At 37.0% G+C, this 20479-nt stretch overlaps 7 protein-coding genes across 8 annotated transcripts; 4 read left to right on the top strand and 3 right to left on the bottom strand.

Annotated features, from left to right (window-relative positions):
• The first annotated feature begins 933 nt into the window (after positions 1–933).
• On the top strand, positions 934–2077 carry LOC106342887 (10 kDa chaperonin). Its single transcript, XM_013781943.1, has 7 exons — positions 934–1090; positions 1174–1232; positions 1305–1355; positions 1465–1530; positions 1614–1664; positions 1750–1779; positions 1877–2077. The coding sequence occupies exons 1-7, from the start codon at positions 997–999 to the stop codon at positions 1943–1945; spliced, it is 420 nt and encodes a 139-aa protein (XP_013637397.1). The 5' UTR covers positions 934–996; the 3' UTR covers positions 1946–2077.
• Positions 1981–4565, bottom strand: LOC106342886 (protein TRIGALACTOSYLDIACYLGLYCEROL 4, chloroplastic). Its single transcript, XM_013781942.1, has 4 exons — positions 4236–4565; positions 3564–3813; positions 2397–3077; positions 1981–2330 (listed from the first exon to the last, which is right to left on the bottom strand). Exons 1-4 carry the CDS (start codon positions 4505–4507, stop codon positions 2139–2141), a joined length of 1395 nt encoding a protein of 464 aa, XP_013637396.1. The 5' UTR covers positions 4508–4565; the 3' UTR covers positions 1981–2138.
• Positions 4566–5050: 485 nt separating this feature from the next.
• Positions 5051–5870, bottom strand: LOC106339937 (acyl carrier protein 1, mitochondrial). The gene is made up of 2 exons (XM_013778805.1): positions 5627–5870; positions 5051–5412 (listed from the first exon to the last, which is right to left on the bottom strand). The coding sequence occupies exons 1-2, from the start codon at positions 5825–5827 to the stop codon at positions 5236–5238; spliced, it is 378 nt and encodes a 125-aa protein (XP_013634259.1). The 5' UTR covers positions 5828–5870; the 3' UTR covers positions 5051–5235.
• Positions 5871–6049: 179 nt separating this feature from the next.
• On the top strand, positions 6050–8857 carry LOC106337226 (ras-related protein RABH1b). Its single transcript, XM_013776295.1, has 6 exons — positions 6050–6401; positions 7154–7224; positions 7324–7412; positions 7550–7661; positions 8014–8104; positions 8357–8857. The coding sequence occupies exons 1-6, from the start codon at positions 6285–6287 to the stop codon at positions 8501–8503; spliced, it is 627 nt and encodes a 208-aa protein (XP_013631749.1). The 5' UTR covers positions 6050–6284; the 3' UTR covers positions 8504–8857.
• A 1905-nt stretch (positions 8858–10762) lies between these two features.
• Positions 10763–12133, bottom strand: LOC106340178. The gene is made up of 2 exons (XM_013779043.1): positions 11039–12133; positions 10763–10898 (listed from the first exon to the last, which is right to left on the bottom strand). Exon 1 carries the CDS (start codon positions 11913–11915, stop codon positions 11085–11087), a length of 831 nt encoding a protein of 276 aa, XP_013634497.1. The 5' UTR covers positions 11916–12133; the 3' UTR covers positions 10763–10898; positions 11039–11084.
• A 2037-nt stretch (positions 12134–14170) lies between these two features.
• On the top strand, positions 14171–16085 carry LOC106339527 (sister chromatid cohesion protein DCC1). Of its 2 annotated transcripts, XM_013778355.1 has the most exons (4): positions 14171–14281; positions 14419–14588; positions 14924–15814; positions 15889–16085. In XM_013778355.1, the coding sequence occupies exons 2-4, from the start codon at positions 14431–14433 to the stop codon at positions 15989–15991; spliced, it is 1152 nt and encodes a 383-aa protein (XP_013633809.1). In that variant the 5' UTR covers positions 14171–14281; positions 14419–14430; the 3' UTR covers positions 15992–16085. The 2 variants fall into 2 exon arrangements, with proteins under 2 accessions (XP_013633809.1, XP_013633808.1); XM_013778354.1 differs by having other exon boundaries at positions 14171–14588.
• Positions 16086–16657: 572 nt separating this feature from the next.
• Positions 16658–17352, top strand: LOC106337674 (E3 ubiquitin-protein ligase EL5-like). Its single transcript, XM_013776796.1, has one exon. The coding sequence runs from the start codon at positions 16743–16745 to the stop codon at positions 17178–17180; it is 438 nt and encodes a 145-aa protein (XP_013632250.1). The 5' UTR covers positions 16658–16742; the 3' UTR covers positions 17181–17352.
• The last annotated feature ends 3127 nt before the right edge of the window (positions 17353–20479 follow it).

The raw sequence follows: 20479 nt of genomic DNA, 5'->3' as shown, positions 1-20479 counted from the left end.
ATAACTCAAAATTGTAACTCAACCATAATACATGATAACTCAAACGTAAAATCCAAAAACTAAATTTAATGCATGATTGGTGACATTTTTGAGTTATCTATGAGTTACACCTTTAACTCAAACTAAATCAATGTTATCACATGTTACCAATCAAAGCCTAAGTAGTCAAATTTTTTACATATGTTCAATTTTCAACCAAACATGTACGAAACAAAAGCCAGCAGCGTACCATACAATTATGTTTATCCAATATAATATTCGCATGAATATATTCATTCTAACAAATTCATCTGTTGGGGTAACATCTTTTAACACTTGTCTCTTTTATATAAATATTATTGTTTCACCAATTTTTGTTATATACGTTTTTACCTTAATAGTTTTATGATCACTTAAATAGTTTTATGATCATATATATTACTTTTCATGTATTTTCACTATATTTTATTTTGCAATTTTTCCTTCTGTAATCTTAATATTCGAATGGAATGTTATAAAAACTATGTATTTTATCATCATTTTTAGTTTATATATTTTCACATATAACCACTCTAAGCAATTCAGTGTTGATAATAGTGCAATAGACGACGATGACAAGATATTTGATTTTTAAGAATATTTATATATTCTTTATAGCATTAAACTAATTTTTGAAGGAATTATTAGTATTTTTATTTTAATAAAATTTTATATTATTAAAAAATTGTGTTGTATTTTTTTATCTATCTAATTTTAGTATCAATTATAGTTTATTTTAAAATATATCACTTTATATATAAAATTTAATATATAGTTTCCCCGCGAATTCGCGGGGTTTGAATCCTAGTTAGTGTAAAAACAATTATGAGATCTTTCTGAAATGGATCTTATTAGCTAAGCTCAAATGAAAAATAAACGGGCCGTAACATTGGCCCAATTCAAAAACATAAGAACCAACGAGAAACCTCTAAGCCGAAGTCAAAACAGAGGAAGAAAAAAAAAAACCTTATCTAGCAAATGGCTACTTCCACTTTCGTCTCTCTACCAAAACCCTTCTTCGCTTTTCCGGTGAAAACCAACACTCCTGCTCTGGCTAACCACAAGCTTCTCGGTACTGTTGACACAAATACGAAACTTAAGAAAAGCTTCAGCCTTTTAATGATTTGTTTGTTTCCTCATGTTTCTTGTCTTCAGGAAGCCGAAGAGGTTGTCTCAGAGTCAAAGCGATTTCAACTAAATGGGAACCGACAAAGGTACTGTCTTTTTTTCCTTCTGTTTTAATTTTATCAGAAAAGTTGAATTCATTTCGTTTTTTTTTTTTGAAGGTTGTTCCTCAAGCAGACAGGGTTCTTGTTCGTCTTGAAGAGGTTGCTCAGGTCTGTCTCCATCTCTTACTAAGAAGACAGTGTAGCTTAGATTAGCTTTGTTATTCGCAATTCAGTTGCACAATAAATCACAGATTATATTGTTGCTTTGTGAATGCAGACAACCTCAGGTGGAGTGTTGTTGCCTAAAGCAGCTGTTAAGTTTGAGAGGTACCTAACCGGAGAGGTAAGTAAGCCTTTGCTCCTTTGTGTTATGTTACGTTTTGTATTAATTAACATGTCTGTTTATAGCTTTTAATCATACTGTAGGTTGTCTCTGTTGGTTCTGAGGTGGGACAACAAGTTGGCCCTGGAAAGAAGGTTAGGTTCTTTATTTTGTTTTTTGAATTCTCAAGACATAACCATCATCTACTGAGAATGTTCTTCACTTGTTTCGCCTTCACAGGTTCTGTTCTCTGACGTGAGCGCATACGAGGTTAGTTAGTTAGTTTAGTTATGTTTTTTTGCCTTCTTCACAGTGAAATTAGCTTCCTCTGCAATGAATTGTAAGTGTCTATGAATTTATTGTTCAGGTCGATTTGGGAACCGGTGCTAGGCATTGCTTTTGCAAAGAGAGCGACCTGTTGGCCCTCGTGGAGTAGAGTTCTTGTCTGAGAACATCCAATGTTTTCTTGAAGATTTTTAGTTGCTTGCTGTAATATTCAGACTTTGTTTTTGTGACAAACAATATTTCAGACAATCATAAACAAAAGATCTTCAACTAGTTGAACCAATATGTGCCATGTCTGAAGTCTAGCATCTTCCGATACAACAAAGTGAAATGAAACTAAGATTTTAAAATTCAAAAACTCGAAGCTCAACCATGCCTTCTTTCCTCTTTGGTGAATACCAAGCCACCACTTTCCCAGACTCAAGAAGCCTCAACGAGTAGTTCAAACTGTAAATCAGATCCTCCATCTGTGCACCGTACTTCCCTGCACCTACTTCAAACTGTGAGTCCACCTTGAAAACGATTGGACCTGCAACCTGCAAATACAAAACAGTCTCATAATTTGATACTACTATGATCTTTGGAACAAGAAGCTAAAGTACCTGTTGCTGGAACATCAGGCTGAGTCTCGGAGAACCTGACGCGTCATCATCTGTTTTGTTACTCCCTGAAGATCTTCTAATTGCATGGAAGATTCTTTTAGCTAGAGCAGAAGCTGAGGAAACGTCCACACGAGCATCTACTCTCGTTAAATCACCGTACAGCTTACTAAACCTCCCTTTCTGAAACGTACAACAAGCAGAACCAAACGCATCTGCACTTATCGGACTCCTCTTCGTGTCTCGGCCTGTGATCCAAGCTGCCAAGGTGCTACCTACTATCCCTGAAACTGCTGCGTGAGGCTCCTTGAGGCGTATGTCGTAAGGAAGAAAGACAGGTGCATCATCATCATCATCATCTTCTTCTTCTTCTTCCTTTGTGTCGTCATCTCTCTCCTTCGGCCTCCATAAGTCTCTGCTAGCTTTGTATGAAACTGCGGCCTTGGCGCATAAACCAGGGAACAAAGAAGCAGGAGGAGCATCGCCACTAGTATCAGCAGCGTTCACTTGCTGAGGATCACCTTTGCTTTTGTGCACACCAAAACGGTACTGAAGCCCGGTCGTCTCTGGAGCAAGCGATGAGACATCGAAGTTTAACGACTCAGGAACATCCCAGAAGCGTCCTTTGTGGTCCAGAAACAGGTCTGGCCAAGCTGCTTCCACTGTGAGATCATGTTTCTCAAGCTGTTCAAACCAAACAAAATCAGAACTGCTTAGAAATTAGAACATACTGACAATTAGGCCTGAGATTTTGAACGGAACCGAACCGAGCCGAAATTTCGGTTTGAAGTTCGGTTTAATTCGGCAGGTTTTCTAAAAACGTTCAATTTTTGGTTCAGTTTGGTTTGGCAATCAGTTACTTCAGTTTTCTTCTTTTAAAATAAAAATTATACCCAAACCATACCAAAAACCCGAACCGAACTAAACAAATTTCGAATCGAAATAACTGAACTAACTGAATTTATCAAAAATTAATCGTATTTATCCAAACTTTTAACAAAATTAAACCACAATCAAACCGAAATCAAAAACTTCGGTTGGATTTTCAAAAACCGAACTTTATTTCAGGTTAATTCGGTAAGATTTATGTTGAATCAAACTACCAACCCAAACTAACCGAACCCGCAGGCCCACAGACAAATCATCCATCAATGGGAAAAAGACGCTTACCGGATGAACAAACATAAGCTTCTTTCTGATCCCCTTTTTGTCGCCTAGACGCTCAGCGTTGAGCAAGAGAGAGGAAGAAGATCCTAGTGCAATCTGAGTCCATAGACCAACTGAGTAAAGAGATTTGTCCACAATGTGTTTTGTTGTGTCCTTGAAAAGCTGGAGATCCCACTCTTCTGCCTTGCTGATACTTGTTTTGATATCAGCAAAGAGCTTCTTTGGCTTGAACTGCCCAACCAATCCTGCCCACCTTCAAAACAGCAGGAGAGGAGTTAAAGATACATAATTTAATTGAAAAAACCAAACAAACAGAACTAGTTTTATGTCTCATCAACAACACTGAGGAGAAAAAAAGACAGCCTCTTTTGCTGTTTTTGTATTCAAAGTCTAAACCTTTAAGCATTACTCACTCAAAACACCAAAGACAAAACTGATTTGTTCTCACTAAAACAGCAGGAGAGAAGCTAAAGATACATAATTTAATTGAAAAAACAAACAGAACAGAACAAGACACATGTCTCAACAACAACGTAGAGAAAAAAAACAACCTTTTCTGCTGTTTTTGTATTCAAAGTCTAAACCTTTAAGCATTACTAACTCAAAACACCAAAGACAAAAGTGATTTGTCCTCACTAAAACAGCAGGAGAGGTGTTAAAGATTGTTGTTGTTACCAGTTGGAAGAGGAAGGACAGAGCAAGAGAGAGTTGAGAGAGAAAGAGCCGAGTCTCTTGTCGGAAGAAGGAGCAAAAGCAGGGATGACTCCGAGAGGGAAGCCTTCGCGGAGAAGAGAGAGCTGCTGAATACGGTGAGAGCGGCTGGCTCGTGCACCGTCGACGGGAAACGGCTCGCCGGGAACGGAACGAGCTGTGCTTTCGAGGGTTTGCGGTGAAGAGAGGTTATGGTCCCAGAACACTGAGTCAATTGCTGAGCTGAGATTCGCCATTTTCAGCTTCCTTCTTGTTTTCTCCTTCCTTATCTCTCTCCTGTGTACTACTCTACTTACCAACCTGGAGGAGGCAGAAGGGGTTTAAGCTTTATCATGGGCTTTTTTTTTCCTTTGACCAATATGGGCTTCTTCATACATTAAATGGGCTTTATTAGTAAGTAGTAACGCTGAAAAATGTTGGATTAGTAGTAAAAAACCACCCTTATGGAGTTATGGTTAGTAGCAGCAGTTATTGATATTATATTTTTCTAAACTTTGTAAATAAAAAATATTCTCCCAAAAATTTGTATGTGAACAATTTTGAAAAAGAAAAAAAAATTAAAATTTTAAAAATATATAAGAAAACTGATCAACCTGATTCAGTTCCATTTTAGTTCTACAACTCATTTCCTAAACCCATAAATCTCAACAAAACAATGAAATATAGTGTGGAATGACTAGATTTAATTGTAGTTAATGATGCAGTTATCATTGGAATCTCTGTGGGATAAAATGTTTGATCTAAACTTTGATTTAAAAGAGAACAAAAACCCCATTTGGTTGAATAAAAGACAGATTGTAATTACTCCGAAAAAAAGTGTCGAATTACAAAATAATCAAAGCCAAAAGGATTCTCAATGAAGCTGTTAAAAGAGTCAAGAATGCCTCTCAAAACAGAACTGAATTTATTTGGAAGTCCCATGATCAGGAAAGAACAAAAAACATGAGAGATAGCACACAGGTGTTTAGCTAGACATAGGATGACTGAAAACGTATTCAATGGCAAGAGAGCAAGAGTCTATCTTGTCAGCTTCTTTGTCTGGGATCTCAAGCTTGAACTCCTCTTCAATAGCCATCACTATCTCCACCGTGTCCAAACTATCTAACCCCAAATCCTTTTGGAAATGAACATCAGGAGTCACCTGTGAGATTCAAATGTGGAAAAACTCATCAACAACAAAACAAGCCATACCAAAAAAAGACACAACAGATTATCCATCAAGACATAACTGATTTTATTACAGTAATGCTGAAAGCAAAAAACAAAAAAAAAAAGACAGGAACTACGATTTGATCCGGTAAACTACAAATCTGGTCCGAATCTGAGTAATTTTTTAACGAAAATCGAAACTGTACCTTAGCGGGATCGACTTTAGGGAAGCTCTTGACAACGTCGAGGACTCTGTCGACGACATCCTGCTTGCTGAGGTGATCATCGTGCGACGAGAAAGCACGGATCGAGCCAAGGAACCCGATTTGAGATTGGTTCGAACCTCTCACCGCTAGGTTTTGGACCGGAACCCTCAGGTGACGAAGAAGTGCGTTCCTCAGTGCCATTTCCCTCGAGCTCTGAGATTTTAGGGATTCGATGAGATACACGAAAGAGAGTAAAGAAATCTCGATGGCACGTTCTTATCACGTGTTCGCTACTTCAAGCCCAGCCCAAGTTAATAAAATATGTGGGCCATGTTCTAAAGCCCATAATGTTTTGAATTTAATAATATGCGCCTAGCTTCCTATTTATTTCTAATTTATTCCCAATAGTTTCTAATTTCACATAAATGAGCCATTGGTCTTCTTTTTTATCACGTGTCCGCTAGTTTAAGCCCAGCCAAAGTTAATACGCGGGCCTTGTTGTAAAGCCCATAATGTTCTGATCAGCTTACGCAAACACTAACTACAGTCAGTAATTGCAATTCCAAGCGCGACGGGATCTCTCTCACCGGCGAATACTGGAAAACTACTTCCTCCGCGAGATCTCGGATACGTGCGGCTAGTTTGATCTCGAGGAACCATGGCTCCGGTCTCGGCGCTCGCCAAGTATAAGCTGGTGTTTCTGGGAGATCAATCCGTGGGGAAGACGAGCATCATCACTCGATTCATGTACGACAAATTCGACAACACTTACCAGGTTAATCCGATCTACTCTCGACGTTCGCTCGTTATCTAGGGTTGTTAGATACTGAGATCTAGCTTCGCCAACGGTTTCCTGATCTCGCGCGCTCGATTCTGTGTGATCTGGTTTGTAGATAGCTATGTAATGTATAGAACGTAACGTTCGGTAGAATGGTCTCGTTCGTGATCTTGGATTTGCTGTTGTTCATACTCGAGAGAGTTCACCACCGTTGAAGATCGTTGAAACGTTAGAAGGAATTTGACTAACTGACGCTGATCTTGCTGTCATTGTTTATCTAATTGAAGTGGTTCTCGGTTGATGAACGAGAAAAGCATCTGATCTTGATTTGTAGATTTGATCATTTACGTTTAAGCTTTTGATAGTGAGTGATCATCATTATAGGCAAATGTTCTTCCTTTTCTCAGTAGTTTTTCTTTGTTTCTGATCTTGAGTTTTTGTAAATATGAGCTTTATGTTTAAGCTTTTGATAGTAAGTGATCATCATTATACGCAATGTTCTTCCTTTTCTCAGTAGTTTGTTTGTGTTGGTTGATAATAATCAGGCCACTACCGTGGAAGTTGACTAGCTCACCACTGATCTAGTTGTCATTGTTCATCTAAATGAAGTAGTTCTCAGTTAATGGACGAGAAAATCATCTGATCTTGATTTCTAGAAATGACGTTTAAGATTTTGATAGCAAGTGATCATCATCGTAAGCAATGTTCTTCCTTTTCTCAGTAGTTTGTTTTGTTTTTGTAATCTCCAGGCCACGATTGGTATTGATTTTCTATCAAAGACAATGTACCTTGAAGATCGAACTGTCAGACTGCAGTTGTGGTATGAACTAAAACCTGTTTCTACAATTTTTGAACACTAAAGAATAAAATAGCAGATCATGGTTTCGTAATTGACATTGAGAGCTGAAACATATGGCAGGGATACAGCTGGGCAAGAGAGATTCAGGAGTCTTATTCCCAGCTATATCAGGGACTCTTCTGTTGCTGTTATTGTCTACGATGTTGCAAGTATGTGTAGCACCTTCCCTCTTTATCTACTTCTTAAACTTCTCAAGCACATACATTACTTGATATGTTGCGGCTGTGATATTCAGTAATCTTTATGAGTAAACGCGTTTCGGTTTCTTCCTTATCTTGACATATAGGCAGGCAGTCCTTCCTAAACACTACTAAGTGGATCGATGAGGTTAGGACAGAGCGTGGTAGTGATGTCATAGTTGTCCTTGTGGGAAATAAAACCGACCTTGTGGACAAAAGGTATATAATGATCTCTACCGTCTCTTCCTTCCTCTACATATTTGTTATTAAATCGTCATGTGCAAATTACTGTTCAACAGTAACTGTGACTTCAAACCACTGTATAGACGCTGTTTGAATTTGTAAGTACGTGTCCTAGACGAATGAGTGTCCTTGTCTTATTTTTCGGGTGGCATTGAGTATGTTCCCAAACTTCCCAACAAAATAATAAATGGAAAAATCATTTGATTCTCAACTGCATACTAATCTTAAAGGCTTCTTTGTGGTCAACACGCTTGACACCTAACGGTGTATGGTACTACTATTTGTTACTGCCGCTGGGGCCTTGCTAATAAATTGTTTGTTTTCTCAGGCAAGTGTCGATAGAGGAAGCAGAAGCTAAGGCTCGTGAGCTCAATGTAATGTTTATCGAAACCAGTGCCAAAGCAGGCTTCAACATAAAGGTAACAGGAGTAGTAGTATCTTCTCTTCACAATTTTTTTTAGAGTAGTTGGCGGACAGTAACAACAAAATCCTGCTATATTCATTTTATTTCTAACCTTGTTTAGTCCCATCATTAGGTAATTAACCTAGGTTTTAATACTAATCTGCTGATTATTAAAGACTAATTATGCATCCTCTTTATTCATGTTGATTTCTCTTTGATACTCTTTAAACACCTAGAATCATCCCGTCTTCTTTTTATTTATTACTAGGCTCTATTCCGTAAGATAGCAGCAGCTTTGCCCGGTATGGAAACACTGTCTTCAACCAAGCAAGAGGACATGGTTGATGTCAATCTCAAGTCTTCCAATGCCAATGCATCATTGGCTCAGCAGCAATCAGGAGGATGCTCTTGTTAGATCTGGCAACAAACAAACTGATAGAGAACAACAACAAAAACACGCACCAAAAGTTATCGAGCCTTCTAGCATGATCTTATCCGCAATTATCTTCCCCGTCTGTAAAATTTTTGCCTGCCTTTGTCAATCAGATTGTTTTGAAACTGACTTTGTTTTAGTTCATGGTTTGTCCCAAACTCTAAACTTTTCAGTTCTTTGGAGTTTCGAATGCTCTGCTTCAGTACTGTGATTTGTATGTCAATGAGTTGAAATTGAATGATATAACTGTGAGCTATGTGAATTAAACACCCTCTTCTTGTTTTCTACCTTCCATGTGAAGACAGGTGAATAGAGAATAGAATATCTTGTTTTCTTTTTGTTTTACCCATAAAGAAAACATAGAATTAAGTTCGAACACATGTCTCTTGGTCAGACTGCTTTAATGAGCGCTAATTAAATGCAAAGTCCCACTGTTCCCAGGTATTCCCCTTGTTCAATAACCTTGATAAAAATAGTTTTGTTCTATTTATCATAACCACTAATTATTTAGAAAAGTTGTTTTATGAAACAATGTAAGAATATATGTTGTTGACAAAAAAAAAAAAGGGGGTAAGAATATACTCCTTTCTTTTCAAGGCAAGTGTTTTGCAAAAAAAAAAGTTTGTTTCTGAAAAAAAATGCACTTGAACGGTTTCTATGCATTTTTGACGAATTACTGAAGGTAAATTGAATATTTAAACATTTATTTTTTTAGAAAAACGTTTATCTTTTGATGAACGTATTCTATACGTTTTGATGAATTAATACATTTTCTTAACATGCAGAAACACATAAAAATGTTTCTTGTAGAAAAAGAGAGTGTGTGCTAATTCAATACTCCATACGTCTCTGTTTAGCAGTCGTTCTAAAACTTTTGTGTCAAAATAAATGTATTTTTTTTAATTTTAATGTAAAATTTATTATTTTTTATTCTAATAGTAAAATTTTATATTTGTTAAAATGTGGTTAGGTGTATTAGTAATGATGTTTTATATAGTAAATATACAACTTTAAATGTTTTTGTAATCTGTGTGTCCAAATTTAAAATAAAATGAAAAGAATAATTTTAATATTATTTAAGTTATTATACCGCATAATTATACAAGAAAATAAAGAATACTTGCAGGATTGGTTTTCATTATTGCACCTGAGGCTGGAAGTATTTCTGTATTTATGCATTACATGACTAAGTATCCGAAAATTTAATTTGGTAAGCTTGTTTGTCTAATGACACTTTCACAATTAATAATATAGTAGTATATCTAGTATGTTGCCCATTTATAGGGCCAACTAATAACTAAAAATATAAATGACAATTATGTTCTTAATTGAATTTTCCAACTATCAAATGTACATAATTCGCAATAATGGCTATAATTAAAGAGAGACCCCCTCGAAAAAAAGAAAAACAGAATGAGTAACTTGATATCAATGAAGATGTAGGTGAGAGTGGAGATGGTAGAGCCACGATATAACACTTTCTCTTCCCCCTCAAAACTCACTCATTAAATGCCAACCTTCCCTTTTATGACCGTTGATGGTGTAAGATGGCGAAAAATCTATACTGCAAGTTCTTTACAATATTATTCATTCACGGCTATGGACTGGACCCATCGAATTTAAAACGAATTTGGACCCACCTCGTATATTTTTATTAAATTCATACATAGTCTTTACTCTTTATAACCTTTGAAACTCTCTTAGATGGGTACTTTGGATCTTAAAAAAAGTCTTCAACTTTAGTCGAAATTGAGACCTATGATGTTGGATCTACATGCCCTTTTCTTCAAGGTTTCTTCTTTTCAAGTGTGATGTTGTCTACTGAGACTAGTAAATTGGATTTCTTAATGGTTAACTTTGACTTTTTCCATGTCTAGGAGAAGTGAGAAACTCTTTTAAAAAGTCAGACTTTGTTTTTCTAGATTAAGGGAAACACAAGGGTATGTGTCACATTTATTATTTACTCACAAAGCACATTGATTCTTGATTTGATTTTTTTTTTAAATTGTAAATATCTGATAATTCTGACATGAAGTAGTCATAGATTTCTTCTTCTTCTTCTAAAATCTTTCATATAGATTTGTTCTTCTAATCTCCTAAATAGAATAACAAGTACATTATACAACGAGACTTCCATAGTTCATTCAAAAAAAAATACTATACTTCATTCAAAAATACCATACAATAAGACTTTCATAGTGTTATTATAATATAGAATGAAATTTACTCAAAGCACACTGGTTCTTGATTTGAATACTTCAAAAGAAAAAATTGTAATGTTTGACTATTATTCATACCTGAACTAGTCATACGTTAATTCTTCTTCTTCTAAAATCTATCACTTAGATTTTTTTTCGTCTAATCTCCGAGGTAAAATCTGTTTTAATATACAATGAGAGTATGAGACTTTCATAGTTGCACTATAATATAGAGAAAATTTCCCACTCATCATCTGTTGGTATAGTAAAAAGTTAAAAACTATCATAGGAATCTTGTAAGGGGTATTTAAGTAATTACGTATATAGAACGGTCTGATAACGACCAAACACCCAAAAAAAACACATCAACGGCGTGGATCAACCCGTCCTAAATCGACAAGCTTCTTAGACCGGTTCGCGCAAAAAGACGCCGCCGTCGAAATGTGAGGCCTCGCCGGAGACTTCATCTCGCCGGCGGCGTATCCAAATTCCGGCGGAAGTTTCCCTTTCCAGTTAGAAGGTTTAGCTCTCACTAACGGACTCAAGCAGAAACCCATCCCCGTACCGATCATCGCCGTCTTTCTTCTCCCCGGAGTTCCCATCATCGCCGCCGCCGGCGTTCTTTTCACTCTCTCGGGAGTTTCCTCGTAATCCACCGTCGCCGGTGACATTCCTCTGCAGTATCTCTGTCTCGGTCGATGGCTTGACTCGGAAGCGATCAAATCCTCGATGTAGCACGTGTCGTTGGGAGATGGCTTTTTCGATCGGACGGAGAGAACCTTCGAGAGCCAAGAACGCGACGAAGACGACGTTGACGCGTAAAACTCGTCGGATCTTGACCTGAATAAGCTAGAGAACCGAGATAGTTTGCTCTGTTTCTTCTTGTACGATCTGCCGGAGTCGAAGACTTTTTCCGATGATCCTCCTCCGACGCCGCCGGTGGAGGTGACTTGCGGCGTTGGGAAGAATCTGTTATGAGAAGAAGCTAGAGAGTTGTTGTTGTCTCTTCCGGCGTCGGATTTTCTAGCGGAGACGTAAGGAGAAACCGAGCGAGGGAACACCAGAGGACGAGGAGGAGGAGAGATCCTTTCTGAAGCGGCGGTTGAAGCGGCGAGGGAAAAGAGACGTTCACGGAGACAAGAAGCGCAGACGCCGATACTGCTACTGAAATCAACTATATGTCTTTTACACCTCATCGGGAAAAAAAAAGTAGAAAACTTTACGGACAGAGAACAACAACAAAGAATAAGATCTAGTGAGTTCAAGAAAGTTGTCTTCTTCTGTTGTCTGAAGCTTCTCTTTTAGAGAGAGAGAGAGAGAATCGCCGGGAGTAAATGAACAAAAAAAGAAAATACAATTTTTCAGGTAATAAAGGCTTTTGACACGTTACTGTTTGGTTGCAATGTTGATGATGATTAATACTTATGGTTAAAGATAGATCTCGTCCATATTTAACTAACGTCACTATAGTTTTTTTTTTTAACTTTATTTATGGGTGTGCTTGTAGTGGGATGATGAACATTTTCATAGTTTTCATGATTCTTTATGTCGTTGACATTTGCGTTCTTATCATTGTCAAAACAAAAACATCACTTCATCGCAAATGGCATATGTAATGATTACCTTGTAAACTTAACCAAAACTATTGTTTAAACTTAACGTCCTCTTAATTTGACTCATTAAAACTATGCTTACGACGTCGTATGTCAACGGTATATGAACGTACAATGCATCGAAAGTTCCATGGAAAACTACAAAAAAAATGAAGCTTCCTTAAATTCTATATGCAAAACACATTTTTAATTTATACATATATGGTTATCATTGTCTGTCTAATTGTGAAATTACCGAGTCTTGATGTTCGTTGATATTAGAAATATCTATGATATATTATTCCATATAAAAGTTATATGATCGTGAATGTAAAGATACAGTATGAATGCAATCCACATAAACATGGAAACATATGAGAATACTCCACTTTCTCTCAACTTTTTAAAAACCAATCATGAAATAATTCTTAGTGGTGATTGAGAATAACAGAAAAATAAGTTTGTGTAAATAATAATTTAATTGATTCCAGTGTATATACATTTTATAAAGAAAGGGAGAGACAAGCATGTGACTGCAAACAAAAAAGATTGGAGCTCGTGGATGGTGGAAGCCGACATTTGTTAGGTGATACGATACGTCGTCGTTACACACACGCTTGTTCGTCTGTTTCTTCTTGGTTTATCCACGTGGCCTACTATTCTTCACTTTGGGCCTTGCTCTCTGAATCTCTCTATCACAGTATTAGATACTTTTGACTTAAAGCCTTTTATCTCTTATATCACAGTGCTTTGTCATTGGGCTTACTTGTCATCTACTCTATAGCTAAAAGTTGTGCGTAGGTTATAGTGAAACTTGAAGGGAGTGCTCTCTCTGTATCACATGACTACATACAACGAACAGTTATGCCTACAACAACACTGGAATTTTCAGTGAATATTGCATCCTATAATCTACCAAAAAATTGCATCCTCTTGTGATTATTGCGACGCAAAAAGAGTCTTTGTAGTTTCCGTTAAAGGTGGGCGTTGTTCGGGTTCGGATCAAATATTTCAAATGTTCGGATATTTCGGTACAGAAGTATAAAACCCGTTCGAGTATTTTTAGGCTTCGGGTTGGGTTTAGGTATTTTTAGTTTGGGTTCAGATATTTCAGATTTAACCGAAAAAACCAATAATTTTTTTTAAACCACATAATTCTTGCAAAAAAAAATTGTTACTTCTCTTGCTTTCGTTACGTAACAAGATCGAGAGTACTAAGGAAAGTTCCATGGATGGATACTACCCCTCTGTATGAAGAACGACAAGATGGTTCGTGGTGGCTCCGCTTGTTACAGTGACATATGGTGGTTATCGTTGATGACGGCAACAACTAATGTCTTAGAGAAATCTTACATGGATCGTGTGAAAAACAATATTTTAGAAAAGAAAATCTTACAGGGAGAGGAATTGAGAGATGGGAGATGCAAATGGTGCCTTAATCTCTCACACTTAAGAAAAAGATACACATATATATTTATATATATGTGCACACATTTAGGTTAGGAAAAATAATGATTTGTTATTGATTTTATATAATATTAACTAAACCAAAATCGGTTAACAGAAACCAATCATTACATATTGGGTGAAAAATGTAAATTTGGGTTAAAGTATACATATGTTAGGATGATTTCGGGTATTACTTCGGATTTTGATACCTGATCAGGTTCGGGTATCCAAACTTGTTTAATAAAAGATTCGTTCGGGTATTTTGCTACTTCGGTTCGGATTTGGTTCGAGTTTTTTCGGATCGGGTTCGGCTATGGGATAAAATGCCCAGCACTAGTTTCAGTGCCGTTTTGTATTTCTTTTCGTAGTGTTGGGCCTTATAATGAATTGGGCCTATCTTAAGCGCTTGGAAAGTGTGCTGAACACAAAGGCGCGAAGCTGTTGAGCGGGAAGAACCCTAGCGACGAAAAATGTGCGATCTCACTCTCACCCTAAACCTTTAGAGACTCTTTGCTGCCATCGTTTGAATTTGTCTGGTGGATTCGATTTCACGAAGTATCTTTTTCTTCTGAGATCTTTGGCTTTCCGATTTGATTGCAGTCGCGAGCTCCGATCTTCGCTTTTTGATTTGATTTGATTTGGTTTCCGTGATTTTACTCGAATCCTAGCGATGGAAGAAAGTGGGAGCAGTGGAGGAGCCGAAGCAGTGATAAATCTGGGAATCGGATCGTCGGTGCCGATTTCGTATCACCCATGCTTCGGACCTCACGAGGATCTTCTTCTTCTCGAAGCTGATGACAATCTCGTTTCAGATATCTTCAGTGGAAGGTAAGATCTGAACGCCTTTGGGCCTTGTTTGATTAATATTAGTGGTATATTTGAAATGTAATGAATTAGTTAGTTTAAAATTTTTAGACCATAAATTTTTAAATTTTTAGACTATAAATTATGTATATAGTTTTATAAAATTATAATTTATTAATTTTAAAATTTTAGACTAGTAGATTAAATTTTAAAATTTTAGACTATAGATTATGTATATAATTTTATAAAATTAGAATTTAATTTTCATCTTTAGATTCGGACGATGTTCTACCGATCTCACGTGCTATTAGACGGTCCTGAACTAAGAGCTATTCCATTTGTTCGTATTTGATGTTCAGGGTAACATTGAGAGGACTTCCCGATGAGGACGCTGTTCTCTGCACCAAGTCCAAGACTTACGCAATCAAGTTTGTTGGCAACTCTAACTCAATGTTCCTTATTCCTCCTTCAAACTCCCCTGGCTTCATCCAAGACGATGCACATGGTAAAGTATCTGTCATCAAACTTGCTCCTGGTAACATGGAGCTTGTCGAGGTTTCTCCCAAACTCGACAAACTCAAACAGCTTCTCTTGGAAAGCCCTTTTGGTCCTGGTGAAGTAGATGCCATGATGATGGATAATGATGGGTCTGAGAAGAATCTCGCTTTGTACACGTGGAGTGATTTGGTTAACATTATTCAAGCGAGCGATGAAGAGTTACTCAAAGGGTTGGAGAGTCTTTCCGCTATTGAGATTGATGGTTACTGGAGGGTTATAGACGAGAGTTACCTTGACATGATTCTGAGAATGCTTCTTAACAACTGTGTGCTGAACAGTTGGTCTTTTGATGATCTAGACGAAGAGGAAGTTGTGAGTTCGCTGGTAGCTGATGAGTTCCCAACGCAACTCGCGGGGCACTGCTTGCGCGTGTTTGGTTCTGAGGTGAAGGGAACTAACAAGTGGAAGCTGGAGCCGAGGCTCGTGTGCTTGCACTTCGCTAGACAGGTGCTGAGAGAGGAGAAGATGAGGGTTGAGAGTTTTATGGAAGAGTGGAGGAAGAAGATACCGGAAGGGATGGAAGAAAGGTTCGAGATGCTTGAAGGCGAGGTTTTAACAGAGAGGATTGGGATCGAGACGAGGGTTTACACGTTTAGCGTGCGGTCTCTGCCGTCAACTCCAGCGGAACGGTTCGCTGTGCTGTTTAAACATAGACCGAAGTGGGAGTGGAAAGACTTGGAGCCTTACTTAAGGTTAATGATTTGATCAGATTATGAGTTTCTTTTTGGGGATTTATGAAATTGATTGTGTTTTGTTGTTGTTGCAGGGATCTTCAAGTTCCTAGACTTTCCATGGAAGGTTTGCTACTGAAGTACACACGGAGAGCACAGTCTAGACCTGATGCAGAACCTATCTTTAGTGCAAGATAGAGCTTGTTTTGTTTTGTGTTATTTTTTGTTGATGTTATAAACTAATGTTACATTAATGGTTATTAGAAACATCCAATATCTTATCTTTCTGTTATTTTTTTATTGGCCAGCATTCACTTGTTGGTTTAAATCTAGTAGCCGACGGAAAAAAATCTAGTATTTATTGGCTGGGTCCTAATTTGAATAGCCATGGCCTGCTTGTGTGGCCCCAGTCACACATCGTATATCCATTACCAACGTTAAATAAATGAAAAACGTTGTTTTTGCTTTGGCGCAGACTGTGACGTACTTTTAGTTCTTGTTACTTTGTTTGAATTATGTAGAGGAGGAGAGGAAAATGGACTACGTTAAATGTGTTGAGCGGGTTTGTTGTTGTACCAGATTTTTATATTATTAAAAACTAGAAACGAGCTTTTTTGTTAGTTAATAAACTAATTTGATCTATAGACTATATAGCTAAGCTCGATTCTCTCCATTATTTAATAAAACTTAGACCGGAGAATTCTAATGACTAGTGACCATTTTGAAATATTTAATGATTAGTCAAATTCACGAACCATTCGATCAAAATTGACGATTTTTTAGTGTAACGTGCTTAGAAACTACAAAAAAATTATTATATCGCCGCCGTTAAGCCCCACAACTTTAAATCTAGACCGTTCGTTTCATCAAGATAAACCTTTATAAATACACACCTTCAGACTGAGCCTTTGTTAGTTGTGCCATAATCTTCAAAACACTTTCTCCGACGATGTTTCTCGAATCTGTGATTAGATTCTCCCAGTTGATCGGCGAATCCGTCATTATGGCCTCCGTCGTCGTCTTATCTCTCCGTCTCTTCCTTAGATTGGCGTGTTTCCTCGCCAGCCGTCCGTGGCGCCGCTACCGTACATTCACCATTCGCCGCCGGAGATGGGGGAAGAGAACGGCGGAGGAAGATGACTCATCGCCGTACTGTTCTATTTGTCTTCAAGATGCGGCGGAGGGAGAGAAGATGAGGCGGTTAACGGCGTGCAGCCACTGTTTCCACGCCGACTGCATCGACCCGTGGCTGGAGAAACGGTCCACGTGTCCTCTGTGCAGAGCTCAAGTCCCGCCGGTGCCGACGGGAAACCCCCTGCTTGCGTTGATTGTTCCTCCCGGCGTGATTGAGTTATTCACGAAAGGAACCTTTTCCTCCGATGCGTAGGCTTTTAGCTATTTAGTCGTCATTACATTTGTTCTTTAATTAATTAAAAGGCTTAATTAAACTTAAGTTTATCGATATTTTATCACATCTGTCGGCAATATCATCTTTAGAAACCATGGGGTGGTGGACTAATGGTGTTGAGACAGTTTCCCCGCCAATACGGACCCTGCTAATTACTGGGGGTGGAAATTACGTGGTTGCTGCGGATCTTGTGAGATTAGTTGGTTGAGCTCAGTCGCCGGATCCCCACGATTAACAAAAAAATAAAATAAATAAATAAATAAATATCATCTTTAGAATACAGACATACGCAGTTGCCCATCAATGTATTCATTGTACTGTCACAATGAAATTAGTGGCGAAAATTGTCCGAATTAGGACGAAATATTATCTGTTAGCTACAAAACTTCTAATTTTTATCTTGAAAACAACTTACCGTAGGACCCGCCAAATGAATAAAATATTATAAATAGCGAAATCTCAAAATAAAATAAAATAAAATAAATGGAAATAGAGAAAAGATATTTAAAAATAATATTTTTTTTTGACATCTAATATTTTATTTATGGATCATGGTTCAACAAGAATAAGCCCGACAAAAAAAACACAAAGATCCAACAAACGGGCAAAGACTTAAACATAACTTGAGCTGTAAATCCAAGGTGAAACCCGTTGAGGAAAAGTCGCTTACTCATCCCACCACGTCTACGACACCCGGCGTATTGAAACACGCGTCAAGAAAAAGACTAGCTAATTTCCACCGGCGATTGAAGGAAGATTCGACAAAACTCTGCCGTCAAACAGAACCATACCGATGAAGAAACCATTGACTAAGGAACCATCTTCACGGTTGTTCAAGTCACACACCAGATCTATGTTTCCAGAAAGACGAATCGTCTACGATCGATCCCACCACCGTCGAAGCTGAAACGGCTCACAACAAGGAGAGAAAGCGATGAAATCGAAGCTGAGGAAATAGAGGCGATTGGGCATAGAAGAACGGGAAATATAGTTCAACAAAACCGGAAAAGATCCGGTACGAAACCGCTGTCGCCATCGAAAAGAAAATGACGCGGAGTCGGAAGTCGGACAGCTCCGTCGAAAAAAGCACGAGCCACCAGAGTCAGAAGTCGGCTGTACTCGTCGAACTGACCAAATACATCAGAGACAGAGTCACCGAAAGAAACCAGCGACGGAACAAAAAACTTTATCTCGATCTATTTTTCGTGAAAGATCCTAGAGAGAGAACGAAAAAAAGAGAGAAGCACTTCTACAAAAAAAAAAAAATCTTTTTAAATATAAAATTTTGGACAAATTGAAATAATACAAACATTTATTTTTGTCACTGATTCAAATTTCTTTATTTAAATTAATAACAAACTAAAATATATTTATATTGTATATTAAATACTTTATGAATGCAGATACTAAGAATTTATACTCTGAAAATTGGATTTTACGAATGGTTAAACTGATTTGCTTTGGCTATTTTTATATAAACATTCCTTAGAAAATCATCATTTATATAAAAATGAACAAATGTATTGCTGCATACTAGATGATAGGAAACTATCAAAATCAGAATTTAAGTAATGTAGATTTTTACATAATATCAGTGCATCTATATTTTTGAATTTGTATTTTATCCTTGTTTGATAAGCCGTAAAGATAATGCTTAAAACTTTGTTTGTTTGTTTTTATTAAGAAACCATTTGATGTATGGTAACTTCAACCGATTATACGATTGATGCCACATCCACAAAAATTCGTCACCGAATAAAGTTAGAGAATGACTTGTGCTCAAGTAAGGTCGTAAAAGTTAGAGAACGAGAGTATTAAATAGTGCCCATAAATGATTTTTACAGGTACACTCCTCGGATATTTCTTTTTCTTCACCACTTTGCAATTTTCTTACCCACTATACCTAAAGCCATCATCGACAAAAGTTGGTCCAAGTCTCCTACAAGTGGTTTTTAGTCATTCAAACAATGGTTTGGTGAACAATAATCATCTCTGTAAGACTAAACGTACACTATTCTAATTAATCATTTAGGAATTCTTGTACTTTTGTAATAGATATACATTAAAAGTCTCCTATAGTTCTTGACGGATATATCTCTTAGATATATGTTATTTTGCATAAAGTTTATGAATTAGTTTTAGGAAAGTTTCTGTCAACTATTCACATTTACTACTTTGACTTATTAGTTTAGCTTATTGGAACCCCTCTTTCAATTATCAATTTATAACACACCTTAGTCATCGCTTAAGTCGCCTCCACACGAAATAGCAGGAAGCAACGTTGTCACTATTACCAGGAAATTTGTCTTTTAGGACAGGACAAGGTTTGGTTTTTCTTTGCTTTTCTTGTGTAAAACATGTATAAACTTTGATTTAGCAAACTACTTCTTTGAAAAATAAAACCAAACAAAATGGTTTGATAATATGAATATATATACATATATTTGTATATGATTTATCTACGTAAACTTTATTTATATCTTTGGTTTAGATTATGGAATATTTTTAATTAATTTACAGTTAATCTATACACAATTTATAGTGATAATAAATAAGTTACAGAAGAATATTGAAATTTCATTTGAGCTCGATTGTGTTTTATATTCTTTTTTGACATAATACTTTGAGTTTTGTTCATATGTTATTTACATAGTCACCACTTCTTACTAATCTATATTATAATGATTCAGTTTTTGGTCTCTCCTCAGCGCACCACGTCAGCGTTTTGTGGGCCCCACATTTAAAAAGAGTAAAAAAAGTGTCAAGCACATGGTTCGAACCCGGGTTATTAAGATATAAACACCATCATTTATACCACTAACCTAAGTGATACTTTGTACATTGATGGCCGAAACTAATATATATTTATGAAGGTCGGAAATCCTTGCTTCTTCGGTTTTTTCTTTGGGCCAGGCCTACAAGTGTATTATGAGTTTCATTTTTAAATGAGATTCATCACGTTATATGAAAAAAAAACAATTATAGTTTTCCCATATTATAAACTGTCTTTGTTTAACATGAGTTAGGGTTCTTTTCATCATTGTCTTAGACAAGTCTGAGTTACAGAGTTGCGGCGTGTGTCTGTTCGTAATCTATTTTTTCACCGGTGAACTCTTCATCTCCCAATCTTAAATTGCTTGATCATAAATGTTCCTGATTTGTAGTCCTTCTCGAAACCATATATATATGATTCTCAACTTTGATGAACCCAATTTGCATCTCCACAAAACTCATTGATTCATCTTAGCTTTAACCAACTTCTAGAAAATGTCTCTTTA

The sequence above is a fragment of the Brassica oleracea genome, chromosome C4 (genome assembly GCF_000695525.1).
Source record: "Brassica oleracea var. oleracea cultivar TO1000 chromosome C4, BOL, whole genome shotgun sequence".
Taxonomy (NCBI): Eukaryota; Viridiplantae; Streptophyta; class Magnoliopsida; order Brassicales; family Brassicaceae; genus Brassica; species Brassica oleracea.
Note: the sequence above shows the minus strand (reverse complement) of the source record. Positions and strands in the feature narration are given on the sequence as shown.